General features: G+C 32.3%; 1 protein-coding gene across 7 annotated transcripts in view; it reads left to right on the top strand.

Annotated features, from left to right (window-relative positions):
- Positions 1–21795, top strand: part of LOC141455082 (protein YIPF5-like) — a 407881-nt gene that overhangs the window by 3810 nt on the left and 382276 nt on the right. For 5 of the 7 annotated variants that reach the window (XM_074129938.1, XM_074129943.1, XM_074129939.1 and 2 more), the window contains exon 4: positions 3743–3777. In XM_074129938.1, coding sequence (XP_073986039.1) covers positions 3743–3777 — 35 coding nt within the window. Of the gene's footprint in view, positions 1–3742; positions 3778–12309; positions 12364–14020; positions 14069–21795 lie in introns of those variants that run through there. The other 2 variants (XM_074129942.1, XM_074129941.1) reach the window with 2 other exon arrangements.

Here is a 21795-nt window from a genome sequence, read left to right as displayed (position 1 = left end):
TTGTACTAAAAAGGCACGCTGTAAAAAAAGTGGAAGAAGCCCATTTTGCCCCTTTCTGTATCCCATTCTGCCAGTTTTATACTGGCCACCCCCCTCTCTTTTCGGGTTATATTTACGGCCGAGACTCCTTATTTTAATGTGGCTGAAAGAGAAGATATATTCTGCTCTTGTATAAACCCGAACAGCGTCTCTTAACCTCTCTCTATATATACCTCTGCCTTGTTTCGCCGCAACACGTCCACAAACACTCACACATACACACACTCACACAAAACATATTCCTACATACGTCTAATACCGGTTCGCTGTGAGAACCATATTTTTCTGTGCCTCCGCCACGTCCTCTATCGGGAGTTATACTAAGGATTTTATATTCCATAATGCTTAAAGTACTAGGGAAAATAAAGTTTGGTTTTTAGGTCCCTATTTATCCTTTTGGTCTTGGTTTATATTTATTTATTTATAATACTAAAATTTATTTTAATTACTTATTTATTTAATTTCTATGCTTCTTGTCACGAAGAAAATGCTTGAAAAAAACTATTGAACAAATTCCTAAATCAGCTAACGCTGAAACCTATAAATTTATCTTCAAAACAGTCAATTTTTGATTATTCTAACTGGTTACAGATTTTTATCGATCTTCCATGATTGATTCATCAGTTAATGCAACCTTTCAATTGTCTTCAGTGGATGGTGAGGTGTTGTGGAGCTAGTAACAAATGATTCTGGATTTCTTGTTACTTTGGAAATAAACAATTATTGTCTAACTACAGCTTTCGGAATTTTTATTTTCTCATCATTTGGTTAAATTTTTGTATATCTCTATATTAACAGAGTAAAATTATTTTTAATAAAATAAAATCCTGCACTCTTTTTGTCGATTGAATTGAGAATTTAATAGGGGACGTGTGAAACCATTCCCCTATCATTCGATTCCCCTATTTTTCGATTCCCTGATCCACCAAACTTTGCTGGTCAAGGTTCTGGTAAGTTGAAGCAAGTAAGTAAAAAGTAAAGTAAAGTAATTGCCTATTTTTTCAGGCGAGTTTAACGTCCAACTACCAATTAGGTGTCAGGATACCTAATGTCCAGGGACGGAGGCGACTAGCAAACATACTTTACTATAAATTTCTTTTATTAACCATTAAATATTATAAAATCCAAGGCCTAAGACCGGGAATCGAACCCAGTACCACAATACAGCTTTACAGGTCTCGCCTCTAACCGCTCGGCTACCGTGGTGCCTTGGTAAGTTGAAACATTTAAATAGAATATCCACTGTCTCACCTTTTTGCGCAAAGAATTCGAGTAGAAATGGACATTATGGATTCTAAAGGCCTTGGTTTGCTTGCCCTTAGATTTTTCTGTTTTTTTCCTAGGAGCCTCTTTATAGCAGTCAATGTTCGTCTGTAACAAGAGAACATTGTCCGGATACCAAAAAGGCTCTAGGCGCCAATGACCACTTTACGACGCATCTTAATTAAAATAAAACATTAGAATTTTGATGAATTCCTTGTTTACAATAATGTAACCTTCCTTATTACACGTTCCTCGCTGTGCCCCAATTCACTCATCGTATCAACGATGGTTAAGAGTGCTAACTTTATTGAAAATATAGAGATTGCGTTTTTTATTTACATTTTTTCCACGAGCATTATTTTTTCTTAATTTTGTATTTAATAGAGAAAAGTATAGGGTAATTACTTTTTGTGAAATAGCAATACATCACAATGATGCCGAGTTTATTGTTAATAATTAAATATCTATCTGTTTCATCCTATCTTTAAATTTTTATACTGCATTATTAAAAGTATACTTTTCTTTGTTATAATAGAGATATAACCTGATGATGGTAAAGTAAAACCAAAACCGAATGCGTCTTGCAATAAGTCAGCATGTGTGACAGGTACTTTACAGAAGCAATTCATATTCTTTACATCTAACTGACGATTCAATCTTGGATGACGGATAAAATTCAACAGTACGAACCCAATCACGTACTTAGTGATTATTCGCTATAATTCATTAAGTATACTTTCAAGATTCAATACCAAAATTAAATCGGAAGAGTAGGGAATTTATTTCTAGGTATTGCATAAAAAGTGTGGGAAGTGATATTGTATCGAGAATATGAGAATAACCCTACACATTATGCAAATCTCACAAACAAAATCATGGAAACGATCACATTTAGGGAACAATGTTCTTTTCTTTATAGTCGATAGAAAATGGTGCTACACATCTGTTGATTTCAAATATTATTCTCTAGAATAAAGCGACAGGTGGCTCATTGTTGGAATAAATGTTAATTTATCTAGAAAATATTTCAAGGAATCTTTATTTTAGTCTCAAAAAATATTTTTAGGGAAAATCAATTAAATGGATGCTTCCATTTCTTTTTTCTTACCTGTTTCTTCTAATCTGTTTGATTTCAGAGATGTGGGGGATTTGGCCCACAGTCCCCCACAGTGTAGTGGAGGGGATTACCCTCCTACAGACCTCTACACTTGCCCTGGAGCACCTTCAGAGTTTTGTACGCTGTTAACTCCTACTTCCTGAAACTGTCTGATGGTCTGACCCATTCAGGTTGGTGCTCTCTGTTGATCGTTTAGATTATGCAGGGGGCACCACGAGCAGGCGATCAACTTCACCCCCCCCCCATTTTGCACTCATAAGGTTATAATGGAAACAAGGCAGTCATTTTTAATCTACTCAAAAATTAAAAGTTTCAACACCACGATGCTTTTAACGTTGATACATCATGATAATCCATCATGGTTCTGTATTACACAACATGGTGCTGTATTGTCACTATAATACGCACCTGATTCATTGGAATCACGGAAATGATGCACATTGATTGGCATTTGAGTTTGTTTGTGAAACTCTTTAACAAAAGCTTACAGTTTAAAAAGTTAAGTATAAGGGTTGATTAAACGCCAAAAGGTACACAAATCAGCAAGTACCCAACTTTTAATTAGTATTTCATTAATATTATTTGAGTAATTTTACTGCATTAACTTTTCATTAATATTTTTTAGAATTTACTAAATGGCACTGACCCAGTTGCAATTTATTCCAGTTATAGAGCTAACTTTTCTCTACAATTCCTTAAATGAATAATTGAAATCTGATAAATACAAAAAGAGATATAAACCATTTGAACTCATTTTAAAAAGCACCAAAATTTAACCTTCTATATCTTATTAACTGTTATCACTAGAACACTGCAATTTATACCAGTTATAGAGTTAACCTTTCTCAACAATTCGGTCAAGAAATCACTATAATCTGATCAATACGAAAAGAGATATAAGAGTTTGAAATTTGAACGCATTTGGAAACCTCAAAAATTTAACGATCTCTACCCTTATGTAAGTGTCCTAACGGACAGTTTTGATTAAAACCATTCTCTATACTCTGCACCACTCTGCATATTCTTGGGAATCAAGGAGGAAGTTGTGACCTCAGGTTTCTAAAAAATATGGTCATTTTATTTAGGTGATAATAAAAAATTTTTTTTTGCTGGTATTCCAAAGATTCTGCAAGTTTGCTGTTCTTTGTTTTATTTTACCAAAACTAAGGTTCTGAATATTAAGTTTGATTATTAATAAATTATTACCCACAATTCTGTTCTCTGAGCCATAATATGATTTTTTTTTTTTTATATTAGTACCAAGTATAAAAACATTATTTCATTTATTTCTAAATTAAAAAAAAAAATCTTTTATACTTTCAGAACTTGGCATCAATCCGGATCACATCCTTCAGAAGGTAAGCAGTTAATTTCTTTTATAAAAACTTCAAGATACTTCACGCTGATAATAATCTATAGAAGATATTTGCAATCGTTGACTTTCCTTTCAGTAAAGAAACTTTATTCTAGCAACCTCCAACAAATTGTTAATTAAATACAGCGGCCAAACTACCTTAGTTCTAATTAAAAAGTTTTACAGATTTATTGATCAAGAAAGCTTGTTAGGTATTTCATTTGAAATAAATATTACTATTCCTTTGTTTGACAAAGGCACTGTGCTGAAAGGTTTCCTAGAATAAACATTTAAGATTTATTTATTTTTATTTTTTATCGACTAAAGTGGATTTTTGATTAAACTTAAGTTAGATAATTAAAAAGTTATTTTACTTTCAGGTAATTAATTACGAAGTTTAAAGTATACAAATATTTTTAAACAGATTTGATAAAAGTTTTAAATAAAATGGGGCAAAGTTCATTATTAAATATTTCATAGAAGATATTACAAAATATTTAATAAGTTGTTTATTGGGCCATGTTTTATGTTGATTCATTTCTCTATTACAACAAGTTCAAGGAACTTACTTTTAGGTAAATTAATAATGATTTTTTCAATCAATTAATTACTAGTTATTTAATTTGAACTTTCTAAATAAACAGTATGTAGTAGGTTTTTGGTTCACCCTGTATAAAGACCGATCTTACCTCTCTTCTTTCCACCTGGACATTACTTACTGGTTCACCCTGTTTATAAGCAATTTTATGAATAAATAGCAGAGATCTTGGAATGATGCTTGACCCAGTACATACTAGACCAGGGGTGTCAAACTGACGGCCCCCGAGATAATTTTTTGTGGCCCCACTTTGTTCTGAAATAAAGTGTAAATAGAAAAAATTGTTATGAATTAAATAGCGCTTAGGGGAGATCAAAGAAATACCGTACCACACAAATTCCCTCCTTCGTTAACACTTCAACTACTGAAGACGAGTACACTACGTGGCCCAGTGCCTTACCTGAAGGCCTGCGGGCGTTAAATAAACATGCAGACTCAGTTCCGGCGACGTTTGCAAGCGATATGTCGTACCAATCTAAGTGGAATTCCAAAATGATTCAGTTTTAAAAGACAAAAAGAGGTAGGGATTCCCCAAAATATATTCTTACGTTCTCAAGTCTTTGAATCCAGATATAGCAAAACTTGTACGAGGGAAATCGCTGGCCAAGTTTCGGGTAAAAAAGAATCATTTTAGTTTTATAAATACAATGTTTACAATAGGATGAACAAATAAATGCCATTTCAGTCGTGACACATTTATTTTGCCGAGCTTTCGACCTAGGGACTAGGTCATCTTCAGGGCTAGTTTAGAAAGTAATACTTTTACATTTCAGGGTTGGTGTGTCTTCTGTCTTGTCTGTTCATGGACTCTTGTAATTGTTGTTCATTGTTTTTGGTGACTGATTTATAGTTTCAATAGGATGAAAAAATGAATGCCATTTCAGTCAGTAAAATTTAGACAGACAAGACAGAAGACACACCAACCCTGAAATGTAAAAGTATTACTTTCTAAACTAGCCCTGAAGATGACCTAGTCCCTAGGTCGAAAGCTCGGCAAAATAAATTTTACTGACTGAAATGGCATTCATTTTTTCATCCTATTGAAACTATAAATCAGTCACCAAAAACAATGAACAACAATTACAAGAGTCCATGAACAGACAAGACAGAAGACACACCAACCCTGAAATGTAAAAGTATTACTTTCTAAACTAGCCCTGAAGATGACCTAGTCCCTAGGTCGAAAGCTCGGCAAAATAAATTTTACTGACTGAAATGGCATTCATTTTTTCATCCTATTGAAACTATAAATCAGTCACCAAAAACAATGAACAACAATTACAATGTTTAAAATATAGTGTTTCAGTTATTCTATCCATATTCTTTGAATCCTCACTTCAGAATATAAATTTAACAAAATTTGTAAATGTGATGTGGCCCGCGTGAATCTTGCCTGTAACACTAATTGGCTCGTGTTTAATTTGAGTTCGACACCCTTGTACTAGAGGATTGTCCGTAGAAATTGTAGCCGAATTGGGACATTTGTTCATAACCTCAATGCAGCATCTCATAACCTCATAACCTTGGTGCAGTGTTATAGAATAAAGCAAATGGAAGAGGAATTTATTATCTGCAAATCTCTTCAGTGATTCTTTTTATAAAAAACAAAATTTTATTGAAAGATAAAATAGTAGAGTTAAGTTAGAGATTTTTATCTTTCTTTCTATAAATTACCTTGTTGGAAGATTTGTAAGGAACATCTTTCTCAGTAAGGGATTATTGGTGGTTAAGTCTTCTCAGATAGGATTGGTATTGGTAGGACTGGTTGACTGGTTTGGACTTGTTCTTTAAAGAAAACCCAGAAGGAGGCTTTCAATTTAGAGTGTCTTGATGAAGTAATTGGGGACTGTAATCGTTAATTGGAGTGGTGTTCAAATGGCGATAAGACTTTGCGAAGAGAAGGTAGTATGCGGCGAGGTATAGAATGAGAGTTTACCACTCTCTGCCAGAAAACTTGGCACTCTTATTGGAGTTTGAGGAAGTGAAGGAACACTAGTTCCCAGTAGAACTTACTCCTTCTCGGCCACAAACAACCTTTTTGCCGGGTCGGTATGGCAGAAACGGAGGCAGTACAGGGGGGCTGTTAGAAATAGTACCGCTACCACTTATATTAGATTTGATTGTTTTACCTCTCCACTAGATTCACCACTTCACACAGACTCTGATAACTTCTTGGATAAGTCCACTTCTTCTACACATACTATATCCTGGTCCCCACCAATAAAGACCGATCTTCACCACTCTTCTTACCACCTTAAACTCTGCTTGCCCACCTTGGCCGCTATATCTTCTCTCATATATATCAACAATTTTATCAACAAACATTTTCTCTCTTTAGATATCCGCTTTATTACTTTTTAAAATCTTTTATTTCTTTCCTCTATTTGTTCATCGAAGCATTTTAATTTCTGGGTCAGTTGGTGGAAGCGCGTTTTACAAAGGTTTCTCTTTCCGTTTTAATGCTAGATTTGGTTTCAACTTAAATAAATTTAATTCTAGATCATTGCTCAGTGATAGACAGGTAATTTTTAATAAACAAAAAATATATAGGGTGTTCATTTTAAGACGGCTCAAATGCATTTCACGCTTAAACGATTAATCTGAGCAAAAAATGGTAGAGGAAAAATTTGTTGCCCGTCACCTCTAGTTTCAGAATATGTGACTTGATTTTAGATTCCTGCCCGCATACGCGGCTGACGCGCGACCAAAAGTGAGTATTTGCAGTTGACCCCCATTTTCATGTACACAGTTTTAAAGAGTATAAAAAGTTATGAAAGAAACCGGAAACCGCAATTCGATATCTTTAAAATTAAAGGTGCTAGGCCATTTCAAAATCTGGTATTTATTAATCATATTTCAATTTTTTAACTTGTTATCAAGGAGAAAGAAGAGCACGCGAAAGGTCATTTTTATATATTTTTTCATCCCCTTTCTACTGAAAATATTGCCAAGGCAGTAAAGCTAGTATTTTTCTTAATATCGGGAAATAAATCGTTTTCCGAGTGATTTTTCTAAGTAAAATAAAATGTTAAGAGCTTTGGATGTTCTCAAGCACACACAAAATGGATAAAAATTAATTTTACATCTGTTATAAACAAGAAGGTTTAATAATTATTTGGTAATTTTGGGAGAGTTGCGTTTAATTACTAAAAGAATTGGAAACCTCCTGCCACATATTTAAGTGATCAATATCTTTAATGTAAAGAATCAAACTTATTCCTTAATTTATCAAATAATGCACTTTACTCAACTTGTGCCTTCAAAGGTGCCTCCTATGGCTAGCAAGCCAGGTTAGCCAGGAGGTTATCAACTGCTCTCTGTATCTGAAGAGCATGAAATGCATTTGAACCGTCTTAAAATGAACACCCTGTATATGTAAGTCATATGTACACCTATCTTTAACAGATTTAAGTTATTCCTTTAAAATATTTCAGTTTTCATTAATTTTCTTTGTTTTTAAGATGTAATTTTATGAAGGCATAATTTTGTATGTCTTCTTTTATTTACATTTATTTTTCCCAAGTTTGGAAGTAATGGGAAGTCACTATTTCTTCTTATAAACTTTATTACTAGCAGAGACCAAACTCTTGCTATAGAAATATAATATATATATTTTCTTATGAGCAATAATACAAATAAATATCTCATATATAAGACATGATAAAGTCATAATGTCAACACATTATAACTTTTGTAAGGTTGTAACTTAGGGTAAGACTTGGGGGGATTATATTCATATGGAAAAATGTAGCTAAATCTTCAACTGCGGGGGAAAACTAAAGTAGGATGTGTTCGTCCTTTATGTTTGGAAGAAGATTAAGGATCATTCGTAACTGCTTCGCTGCTGGATAAAGTTACATGGACATTCTAAAGTGGAGAAGATTTTTTTTCAGGAGACGAAATGTCCTGGATGATATTGTGGTTGATATATTAGGAATTTAGAAGATTTTTAATGAAAGTAGAGGTGAGAATGAATCACAAGTCTGTGAATTTGATTCTGAGTTGTTTGAAGTTTCTTATAAACCAGACAGTTATCAGTTCTGAGTTGAATATTGGCACATAACCTGTTGAGACTGATATATCATTGCACATGTTACATGTACAAAATCAGCGTCCTGTGATAAATAGAAGTGGGTCAAGGGTACACCCCTAGTATCAGCTTCACTTGTTGCAGAAATGTTACTGCATTTAATAAAAGGTTTTTTGTGTGTTTATCTATGCTACAATCAGCGCGTAGGCGCTATAAGTAACAATGATAACAGAGTAACAAATGAAGCAAACGAGTGGAGAAGTTACCCAGTGGTAACACTCCAAAACATTATACTATGAGTCACCACTCTCTTCACTGGAGAGGAGATCACGAGGCCACTGTCTTTTAAGACGTCTTGTCCGGGTTGTCAGGAAGAGTTCTAGAAGAAAGATTTTTAGCTAAAAGATTTATATGAGATTGCAAGCTGAAGTGGAGTTTTATGTATCGTGTTTTAGCGTTTTTCCGATAAAAGGAATGTTAAGATCAGTGTGTATAGTCAGGTTGGAGACATAAAATGAAGCGTTTACAATAGTTCGAAGTATTTTAGATTGAAGAGATTGAATCGTTTGGAGATTGGTGCGTTTGGTTGAACCCTACAGCTCTATTCCATACGCCCAGATGGGTTTTAAAATAGAAGTATAAATCAGTATTTTGTTGAACAGAGAGAGTTAAGATCTATCGTCTAAGTGTAGATAGCGTCTGTTTAGTTCTGTTCTTTAAGTCTAGTGTGGGGGTAAATGAATTTAAAAAAATAAAAACCAAAGAAATGGCACATTCGGCATATATAATTAATTTATAAATTCAAACATTACCCTGAAATCGCAGTTTTAAAGAAAACCCTACCCACTTGTTTTGCCCAGAAGGGCCAAAAATAGATTTTTTTTAGGACAATACTTCAACTAATAGCTGTAAAATTACTTGGATGGAAGAAGTATACCAAGTAAAGAAGCAAATAGCTGGAGATATGAGATAAAATCTGAAAAAAAAACTGTAAGTATAAAATCGATTCCGAAAAATGCCTGCTAAAATCAGCGTTTGGCTGTATTATGTTCCAAAGCTTATTTGCCAGGTTCGATAACTTCATGGGAATTTTCATACTTAAGTTATGTTGAACTCTCACAGACCAATTTTTTAAGAAAACACTTCTTTCTTTTTTTGGAGGGAAGGGACTCAAAGGATCTCAAAATCCAAGGGAAATTTGAAATACAAAATTGGTGTAGGAAAACCGATTATCGATTAATTATTGAATAATCATATCGATTATCTGGGCAAACAAAAACAGCGGGACTGTTAATTCGGTAACTTTTCTGTAGGCTTTCAATGCTATGTTTAGCGTTTTCCATAAAAGAATATGTTTTTTTTTAACCAATTTCAAGGCCAAGTTAACGTCAGCGAATATTATATCCAGAATGAAATCTGCCTTCTGTATAATTCTTTTTGTTAAGAAGAAATTCTTCATGATCAGAATGAGTTGTCTTTGTTTTTTTTTTTTTTAGCAATTGTTGTTTAGTCGAGAAGTTTTGACTAAATTTCTAAAGAGTGCGTTTAATACTTGGGACTCTCAATCTTATCATTTAAATAACTTTAGTTTGAATTTTCTTTCAAATAAAAAGAAGGAGTAAATCTTTTGAAAATTGATTTACTAGATTTCTACTTTTGATAAATGTTCAACTGTTGAAAAGTTTTTGAATGAAATCAGCTCATTTTATCTTTTGCACTGTTTGTTCTGAAGAAGAGAGATTAGTTAGTAGAAGGGGAAAAGGAAATAAGTGGATTGTGTAGGAGCTGAGTGGAAGGGGGAAAATAAACACGAGTTATACTGGTCGAATAAAATATTACAGTTTACAACTAGACGAGAGATAAGAGCGCATTGTTCCAAGATGGGTAGAGGGTGGCTGCAAGTGTAAGAACGGTGACGTAATGACTAAGAGGTAGACTTTAAAACAGAAGAGTCTCCTCCACACGGCAATAGAAGACGGTGTGGGGGAGAACCGTTATCGCGTGAGAAGACTGGGGAAAGGAACACCACCGGAAGGAAGTTGTCAACTCCTCTCCCCGAATGTTACTCCACGAACAAATTATGTTGTCATCTACATTGGGCTCCCTACATCATCTTTAGTAAGGATCAAAGAGGCAAAGCCCGTGGCAACCGCTTATATTACTTTAGTACATATTAGTGACGGGAATGAAAACTGTTCTTGTTGAGGATTTCTCTTCGGTAAACATCGATCCAACGCTGCCATACACATGACTCTGTTAATCTCTATATCTGCCGACATATAATTATTATTCATTTCATTCTCCATTTTGGGTATCTGTATTTGGTTAATACAAAGCCCATCAAAGGAATAAATGAGCTTTTATTCTTGATAGCCCAAATGATGGCACAAAGATCAATTTGTAGAAACCACTTGTAAAGGACTGATGGGTCCACAAAATGGATATTGCCTGTTACATCTCTAAATCTGAAGTCTGCGCAGTGACAATACTTTGTCACACTATTAGACTTAAAATCTGCATGATCACAATAACTTCTCTCAATAGTGTGTAAGAGAAAGTTACAAAAAAGAAAATATTAGAAAATTTTAAAATTAATGGAATTAATTTATTGATATGATAAAATTTCATCACAATCGGGTTACGTTTTACTGAGTTATTACTATTAGTAATAATAATTTTGGAGGGGGCCTCACATATATGGGGCTAACTCCTCTCCCATTCGATGTACAGCGTCAAGACGCCCAACAGGCACATCTTCATGAAATTCCCAATAAAACGACAACCTTCTGGACAAACGATCTAAAATTAATTTAAAAACGAAAAAAATATTCATACGACTGTGTCGACTACTCTGTCACAACTAATTCAAGGTTCATGCAGCACCGATAATTCTAGTCATACATTATTTTTTGTCAAGATAATACATTTGTAAAGCCGTGTCATTCGAGACAAAAGTGACAAAAAGCATCAGTGGTCCTATCGTTTGAGAGAGCTTCTTGGCTTACTGTTCGGTACAAGACATTTTTCTTTTACAGAAATACATTTTTAGTAGCGACCTATGGATAACAATAACTTGCGTAGATTGCAATGAGGAGGAGGATTTCAAACATATAATAATGATATGTCCACGTTATGTAGTAGAAAGGAAACGAATGTTTGACGACATATACAGGTATTTAGATGCACCATTTCGCTACGAAGACATAATATTCTCCACCAACATCTATGTGCTTAAGTCTGTAGCAGAGCTAGCAAAGAAATATGAATGTATATAAAAGTTATAGCCGATTAGAATGAATGCAAGAAAATGATTAGAGAAGAATTACGTGATTTTAATTTTGATTAAGCTATAAGGATGGCAGGAATATAGAGTACTGATCTATCTATAAGTTGTAAGGTTTATGTAAATAGTTGTATATAGTAGAGGGATGAATGTGTGAAGCGAATGTATTTATAAGTAAGAATGGAGAGTGAGTGATATTCTAGTGATAAGCACCTAGACGATGCTGGCTGTATGGCGATAGCCAATGCCAAAAAAAAAAAGAAAACAAGAACATTTTGAAAATGCTGTTTTTGCTCATTTTTAGGAACTTTTTTTCTCGAAATCTACTAGATCTGGGTTGTTGAAAAAAATTACAGTTATAAAGGAGGATTTGCCCTATATTTTAAAGAAAATTTGGGAATTTTATCTTTTATAGGAGAAGAGAAAAAAATTGTCAAAGTTGGGTGTTTTTCAACGTTACGCTTTTTCATGCAGTTTTTGATGACAACCCTTACAACAACTGTCTTACCGGACAGTTTTAATATGATTCTTGCATCACTGAAGATGGCCATTGAGGGGGAATAATTCTGTCAGAAATTTTTGAATCAATAAATAGACTATTAAATTATGGTTATTTGGATTTTAGACTTTGAATGGAGTTCTTCAAGAACGAAGAGGGAGATAATTGATGCAAAGATAGGCACCTGAGGAAGGCAGCAAAGAAAAAGTCAAGATTAGAATTAAGAAAAGACTCCAATGAAATGGGAATCAACTGAAAGAATTAATTAATAAGTGTGCACTAAATAGAGGCAATAAATTTTGTTTGATAAATGCTAGGTTTGCTTCTGATTGTCAAACAAAACTAGCTGACAATCACTTTACTACTTGGTTTATTCAAAGCAGTAGTTTGCTATTGGGTTGGACTGGGTTAAAGCACTAAACTGGGCGAAATAATTGGCCCGATTTGACGAGAAGTGATGGCCGCTAGCCAATCGGGTCCTCTTGATTTAAATTCTAATTAAACTTTTCACTTCATTTTATTAAAATCAAATTAAGTTTTGAAGTTAAAAGTTTCACTCGTAGAATATTTTTGCGATTGTGTGAGTGAAACAGTAATACCTAGAATTGGTTATGTAAGAACGTTAGAGAGGTTTTTTTCAACTAAAAAGAAAAAGTTCCGAGAGTTTTGAAAACTTTTAGATACGTCACTAAAATAAGTCCCAAAAAAACTGTGAAGTGTTTCTGTACATATTACATCACTTTCGTATAATCACTTCCATTGTTAACTTTTTCATAAAACTATGATTAAAAGTAATAATAAATTGGTAATTTTACGTCATTACTGGATTATCTGGTTTGTGAACATTGACATGACTTTTTCTTACTCAAATTATTACAATTCTGATTGTATCTTCTTATCCTGTACTACTTATACTAATACTAAATTTTACTAAAAGTTAGTTATCTAAGAGATTTGAGAGCGAAGAGATTAACTGTGCGGTCAGCGTATTGGATTCCCACGCGGAGATCACTGGTTCGAATCCAGAGCTTTTTTTCTTCCTAGGAGCTTCTTACAGCTCACTGTCTGGTGATGGAGATTATTGTCTGGAACGAGAGAACCCTGTCCGGAGGTCGGAGTTTTTTGAAAAAAGAGAGATTTAAGAATCATCAAATAAAGAGATTTTATTTTAATGAATAAATAACATTTTAAGATTAAAGAAAAAAAAATCAATATTTTACAAAAAAATCTTGAAAAACTTATGAATTCTTTCAAATAAATTAAAGTCATGCTTTTGGTTGAACGATTTGGGTTCAAAAATTTAGTTTTTCAAACGAATATTATAATATAACGTTATTTTAATACTGTATTTCATTGGTTTAATTTTACCAGATCCTTCACAAATATAAGGGACTGAATAAGTCCCTAGCATCAATCTATTACATAAACAAATATCAGGGACTGAATGTTTATGTAATAGATTGATGCTAGGGACTTATTCAGTCCCTTATATTTGTGAAAGATTTGTAAAAATTAAATCCAAGAAAAGCAATTCTGTATGTCAATAGTACTGTACCAATTTTATAATAATAATCCTTTATTTTTTTTTATACTAAAAGAAATACAAAATTTAAAAAATTGCAGGAGTTGGCTTTTAGTTAAAGAAAGAAAGAGTAGACAAAAAAGTGCATGAATCAAAGGTAGATGATGATTGAATTGCAATGAAGAATCAAAGAACAGCTGCAAACCGAATTCTAGAACTTTTACAAAAGAAGAAAATAAATCATTGAACTTCTTGAAAATAAAAGATACTTAAATTTTAGGCTCTCCATTTATAATTTTATATCTTACATTCCAGGCACTCCTGGGAGAAGTAATTAGCGGAAGATAATCCGATGTGGACAGCAAATTAACAATATAATGGCTAGAAAGACTATAACTAGTTCAAGATTCGGAGTCGAAGCTAAAGAGAACAAGAGATGAGTTTACGTATTTCATTCTAAGATGGTGTAGAGAGGATGAATCATGAGAGGCAGACAAGATGGCTGTTTAGAGGGATTGATTAGGATTTTGAAATTTCTTAAACAATCCATAAAGAAAGCAATAAAGAAAAACTTTTTGAAAAACTGTAACTTTTTTATTACACCGTACACATACACAGCCACCCACTGATATGGGTGGGCGCGTGTGTCACATGTGATGAGTGATAATAGAGTTACTACTAAGGGCAAGCAATGTTACAGGTCAAATATAAATTGATAATAAAAGTGTATGATACAATAAGGCGTTCTTACAGGCAACATAAATCACAGAGTGCCAGTTTGGCCTAGAGTTGGTCTCATGGTAGAACACTGGCTTGTAATGGCTATAGGTAATAAATGTACCGAGGTGGACAAGTGGGAGTTATGTAAGGTGCCAGATTTATTGCATCCATCCCCCTATTGCCGGCCTATTTCACTTATAGAGGAAGGGAGAACTGTGTTGCCTAGGCTTCTTCCCCTACCTGAAGAGACGAACACATTTTAGTCCCTCCAGTTCTGCATTACTCTCCGGCGTCTTTCTCAACTCTTCTGGATTTAACTCTATTGAATCTTTTTTATTCTTTTATTTTACTATTGCTTAAAGCAAGAGAAAATTTGCTGCAGAACTTTCAAATATATGAAATTCAGTATTTGACGATTTAAGAGTTAGAGAAAGTAAATGTTTTTGGTACAATCAGGCAGAAAAATCAGCCATAATCTAGTTAGAGAGATAAGAAATTATTATTACTACATGAACTTACTTTTCGCACTGAAAACATGCAGGCCACCATTTTTTGATTTCGCGTTTAATTGTATGTTTTATTTATTTCTATGCTGTAAGAGTCCAGGCCCATGCAAAGGAGTTTGCTCTTACTACAGATGTAAAAGATGAATACAAAAATCTTGCAACAAAGTGTCAAAATATCAAATTAATTATTAACGATTAAACAAGAGAATCTTTTTAACTTACGAGTATATATCAGCCTTTTGGCTAAGATTAAAGGGTAGATTTTACATTAACTTTGTCATATTTGATACAAATCAGAGTTGGGCACTGATTAAAAAAAAAATTAAATTCTAAATTTAATTGATTAAAATTTTTAATTGATTAAATTTATTTTTAATTTTAATCAGAATTTAATCGGTGAATTTAATCGAAATTTTAATCATATGACAATTATTTAATCAATTAAATTTCAGATTTAATCGTTAATCAAACTAATTTAATCAAACTAAAAAAATTATGATTAAATCTGAGAATTAAATTGAACTTTAATTTTAATCACCGAATTAGTTCAATTTCAATCGTTAATCAAACTAATTTGATTAAGCCACTTTTATGGCTTTTCAACCAATGGTTCGAACCACGTTTTGGCGAAACCATTTTTCTAAGTGTCTTCAATAAATACTTTTCGGTTAATTTTTGTAGACTTGGACTTCTTCACGAGTCTCTAGACCAGCGCTTCTTAACCGGTGTTCCGCGAATATGGTCCAAGTGTTCCGCGAAATTTCAATTTTAAATGTATTGAAATTTAGATACTTAGAAAAGATACGAAAACAAAGAATGGTTCCTTTTTTTTTAATTTGAATTTAATTTTATGTTCTTGCTAAATACCGAATTTCAAATTATTTAATGTTAGTGTTCCGCGAGAAAAATATATACATATAATTGTGTTCCGCGTCTATGAAAAGGTTAAGAACCACTGATATAAAAGGTTGAAAATTTTTTGGGTCATGAAATTCTGTAAAATTATGGCTGTTCTTTATCTCCCACTGTGAACCACGTATTGGTATGGAATTTTGTTCCCTTATACACTTTGTTTTTCTCAATTATAAACTATAGTTATTTTGTGCACAGATCTATAAATGTAGAAGATATAAAGGGTTGAAAATTTTTTGGGTCATGAAATTCTGTAAAATTATGGCTGTTCTTTATCTTCCACAGTGAAACACGTATTGGTATGGAATTTTGTTCTCTTATACAATTTGTTTTTCTCAATTATAAACTATAGTTATTTTGTGCACAGATCTATAAATGTAGAAGATAGAAAGTGTTGAAAATTTTTTGGGTCATGAAATTCTGTAAAATTATGGCTGTTCTTTATCTCCCACTGTCAACCACGTATTGGTATGGAATTTTGTTCTCTTATACACTTTGTTTTTCTCAATTATAAACTATAGTTATATTGTGCACAGATCTATAAATGTTGAAGATATAAAGGGTTGAAAATTTGTTGGGTCATGAAATTCTGTAAAATTATGGCTGTTCTTTATCTCCCACTATGAACCACGTATTGGTATGGAATTTTGTTCTCTTATACACATTGTTTTTCTCAATTATAAACTATAGTTATTTTGTGCACAGATCTATAAATGTAGAAGATATAAAGGGTTGAAAATTTTTTGGGTCATGAAATTCTGTAAAATTATGGCTGTTTTTTATCTCCCACTGTGAACCACGTATTGGTATGGAATTTTGTTCTCTTATACACTTTGTTTTTCTCAATTATAAACTATAGTTATTTTGTGCACAGATCTATAAATGTAGAAGATATAAAGGGTTGAAAATTTTTTGGGTCATGAAATTCTGTAAAATTATGGCTGTTCTTTATCTCCCACTGTGAACCACGTATTGGTATGGAATTTTGTTCTCTTATACACTTTGTTTTTCTCAATTATAAACTATAGTTATTTTGTGCACAGATCTGTAAATGTAGAAGATATAAAGGGTTGAAAATTTTTTGGGTCATGAAATTCTGTAAAATTATGACTGTTCTTTATCTCCCACTGTGAACCACGTATTGGTATGGAATTTTGTTCTCTTATACAATTTGTTTTTCTCAATTATAAACTATAGTTATTTTGTGCACAGATCTATAAATGTAGAAGATAGAGAGTGTTGAAAATTTTTTGGGTCATGAAATTCTGTAAAATTATGGCTGTTCTTTATCTCCCACTGTGAACCACGTATTGGTATGGAATTTTGTTCTCTTATACACTTTGTTTTTCTCAATTATAGACTATAGTTAGTTTGTGCACAGATCTATAAATGTAGAAGATATAAAGGGTTGAAAATTTTTTTGGTCCTGAAATTCTGTAAAATTATGGCCATTTTATATCTCCCACTGAGAACCACGTTTTGGTATGGAATTTTGTTCTCTTATACACTTTGTTTTTCTCAATTATGAACTATAGTTATTTTGTGCACAGATCTATAAATGTAGAAGATATAAAGGGTTGAAAATTTTTTGGGTCATGAAATTCTGTAAACTTATGGCTGTTCTTTATCTCCCACTGTGAACCACGTATTGGTATGGAATTTTGTTCTCTTATACACTTTGTTTTTCTCAATTATAAACTATAGTTGTTTTATGCACAGATCTATAAATGTAGAAGATATAAAGGGTTGAAAATTTTTTGGGTCATGAAATTCTGTAAAATTATGGCCATTCTATATCTCCCACTGTGAACCACGTATTGGTATGGAATTTTGGTCTCTTATACACTTTGTTTTTCTTAATTATAGACTATAGTTATTTTGTGCACAGATCTATAAATGTAGAAGATATAAAGGGTTGAAAATTTTTTGGGTCATGAAATTCTGTAAAATTATGACTGTTCTTTATCTCCCACTGTGAACAACGTATTGGTATGGAATTTTGTTCTCTTATACACTTTGTTTTTCTCAATTATAAACTATAGTTGTTTTGTGCACAGATCTATAAATGTAGAAGATATAAAGGGTTGAAAATTTTTTGGGTCATGAAATTCTGTGAAATTATAGCTGTTCTTTATCTCCCACTGTGAACCACGTATTGGTATGGAATTTTGTTCTCTTATACACTTTGTTTTTCTCAATTATAAACTATAGTTATTTTGTGCACAGATCTATAAATGTAGAAGATATAAAGGGTTGAAAATTTTTTGGGTCATGAAATTCTGTAAAATTATGGCTGTTCTTTATCTCCCACTGTGAACCACGTATTGGTATGGAATTTTGTTCTCTTATACACTTTGTTTTTCTCAATTATAGACTATAGTTATTTTGTGCACAGATCTATTAATGTAGAAGATATAAAGGGTTGAAAATTTTTTGGGTCATGAAATTCTGTAAAATTATGGCCATTCTATATCTCCCACTGTGAACCACGTATTGGTAAGGAATTTTGTTCTCTTATACACTTTGTTTTTCTGAATTATAAACTTTACTTATTTTGTGCACATATCTATAAATGTAGAAGATATAAAGGGTTGAAAATTTTCTGGGTCATGAAATTCTGTAAAATTATGGCTGTTCTTTAGCTCCCAGTGTGAACCACGTATTGGTATGGAATTTTGTTCTCTTATACACTTTGTTTTTCTCAATTATAAACTATAGTTATTTTGTGCACAGATCTATAAATGTAGAAGATATAAAGGGTTGAAAATTTTTTGGGTCATGAAATTCTGTAAAATTATGGCCATTCTATATCTCCCACTGTGAACCACGTATTGGTATGGAATTTTGTTCTCTTATACACTTTGTTTTTCTCAATTATAAACTATAGTTATTTTGTGCACAGATCTATAAATGTAGAAGATATAAAGGGTTGAAAATTTTTTGGGTCATGAAATTCTGTAAAATTATGGCTGTTCTTTATCTTCCACAGTGAAACACGTATTGGTATGGAATTTTGTTCTCTTATACAATTTGTTTTTCTCAATTATAAACTATAGTTATTTTGTGCACAGATCTATAAATGTAGAAGATAGAAAGTGTTGAAAATTTTTTGGGTCATGAAATTCTGTAATATTATGGCTGTTCTTTATCTCCCACTGTCAACCACGTATTGGTATGGAATTTTGTTCTCTTATACACTTTGTTTTTCTCAATTATAAACTATAGTTATTTTGTGCACAGATCTATAAATGTAGAAGATATAAAGGGTTGAAAATTTTTTGGGTCATGAAATTCTGTAAAATTATGGCTGTTCTTTATCTTCCACAGTGAAACACGTATTGGTATGGAATTTTGTTCTCTTATACAATTTGTTTTTCTCAATTATAAACTATAGTTATTTTGTGCACAGATCTATAAATGTAGAAGATATAAAGGGTTGAAAATTTTTTGGGTCATGAAATTCTGTAAAATTATGGCTGTTCTTTATCTCCCACTGTCAACCACGTATTGGTATGGAATTTTGTTCTCTTATACACTTTGTTTTTCTCAATTATAAACTATGGTTATATTGTGCACAGATCTATAAATGTTGAAGATATAAAGGGTTGAAAATTTGTTGGGTCATGAAATTCTGTAAAATTATGGCTGTTCTTTATCTCCCACTATGAACCACGTATTGGTATGGAATTTTGATCTCTTATACACATTGTTTTTCTCAATTATAAACTATAGTTATTTTGTGCACAGATCTATAAATGTAGAAGATATAAACGGTTGAAAATTTTTTGGGTCATGAAATTCTGTAAAATTATGGCTGTTCTTTATCTCCCACTGTGAACCACGTATTGGTATGGAATTTTGTTCTCTTATACACTTTGTTTTTCTCAATTATAAACTATAGTTATTTTGTGCACAGATCTATAAATGTAGAAGATATAAAGGGTTGAAAATTTTTTGGGTCATGAAATTCTGTAAAATTATGGCTGTTCTTTATGTCCCACTGTGAACCACGTATTGGTATGGAATTTTGTTCTCTTATACACTTTGTTTTTCTCAATTATAAACTATAGTTATTTTGTGCACAGATCTGTAAATGTAGAAGATATAAATGGTTGAAAATTTTTTGGGTCATGAAATTCTGTAAAATTATGGCTGTTCTTTATCTCCCACTGTGAACCACGTATTGGTATGGAATTTTGTTCTCTTATACAATTTGTTTTTCTCAATTATAAACTATAGTTATTTTGTGCACAGATCTATAAATGTAGAAGATATAAAGGGTTGAAAATTTTTTGGGTCATCAAATTCTGTAAAATTATGGCTGATCTTTATCTTCCACTGTAAACCACGTATTGGTATGGAATTTTGTTCTCTTATACAATTTGTTTTTCTCAATTATAAACTATAGTTGTTTTGTGCACAGATCTATAAATGTAGAAGATATAAAGGGTTGAAAATTTTTTGGGTCATGAAATTCTGTAAAATTATGGCCATTCTATATCTCCCACTGTGAACCACGTATTGGTATGGAATGTTGTTCTCTTATACACTTTGTTTTTCTGAATTATAAACTTTAGTTATTTTGTGCACATATCTATAAATGTAGAAGATATAAAGGGTTGAAAATTTTTTGGGTCATGAAATTCTGTAAAATTATGGCTGTTCTTTATCTCCCACTGTGAACCACGTATTGGTATGGAATTTTGTTCTCTTATACACTTTGTTTTTCTCAATTATAGACTATAGTTATTTTGTGCACAGATCTATAAATGTAGAAGATATAAAGGGTTGAAAATTTTTTGGGTCATGAAATTCTGTAAAATTATGACTGTTCTTTATCTCCCACTGTGAACAACGTATTGGTATGGAATTTTGTTCTCTTATACTCTTTGTTTTTCTCAATTATAAACTATAGTTGTTTTGTGCACAGATCTATAAATGTAGAAGATATAAAGGGTTGAAAATTTTTTGGGTCATGAAATTCTGTGAAATTATAGCTGTTCTTTATCTCCCACTGTGAACCACGTATTGGTATGGAATCTTGTTCTCTTATACACTTTGTTTTTCTCAATTATAAACTATAGTTATTTTGTGCACAGATCTATAAATGTAGAAGATATAAAGGGTTGAAAATTTTTTGGGTCATGAAATTCTGTAAAATTATGGCTGTTCTTTATCTCCCACTGTGAACCACGTATTGGTATGGAATTTTGTTCGCTTATACAATTTGTTTTTCTCAATTATAAACTATAGTTATTTTGTGCACAGATCTATAAATGTAGAAGATAGAGAGTGTTGAAAATTTTTTGGGTCATGAAATTCTGTAAAATTATGGCTGTTCTTTATCTCCCACTGTGAACCACGTATTGGTATGGAATTTTGTTCTCTTATACACTTTGTTTTTCTCAATTATAGGCTATAGTTAGTTTGTGCACAGATCTATAAATGTAGAAGATATAAAGGGTTGAAAATTTTTTTGGTCCTGAAATTCTGTAAAATTATGGCCATTTTATATCTCCCACTGAGAACCACGTTTTGGTATGGAATTTTGTTTTCTTATACACTTTGTTTTTCTCAATTATGAACTATAGTTATTTTGTGCACAGATCTATAAATGTAGAAGATATAAAGGGTTGAAAATTTTTTGGGTCATGAAATTCTGTAAAATTATGGCGATTCTATATCTCCCACTGTGAACCACGTATTGGTAAGGAATTTTGTTCTCTTATACACATTGTTTTCCTGAATTATAAACTTTAGTTATTTTGTGCACAGATCTATAAATGTAGAAGATATAAAGGGTTGAAAATTTTTTGGGTCATGAAATTCTGTAAAATTATGACTGTTCTTTATCTCCCACTGTGAACCACGTATTGGTATGGAATTTTGTTCTCTTATACACTTTGTTTTTCTCAATTATAAACTATAGTTGTTTTATGCACAGATCTATAA

This window comes from Rhodnius prolixus, unplaced genomic scaffold (genome assembly GCF_049639745.1).
Source record: "Rhodnius prolixus isolate KJV_2025 unplaced genomic scaffold, Rpr scaffold_21, whole genome shotgun sequence".
In the NCBI taxonomy this organism is placed as follows: Eukaryota; Metazoa; Arthropoda; class Insecta; order Hemiptera; family Reduviidae; genus Rhodnius; species Rhodnius prolixus.
The sequence above is the reverse complement of the archived record's forward strand: the minus strand, read 5'-3'. Positions and strand labels throughout refer to the sequence as shown.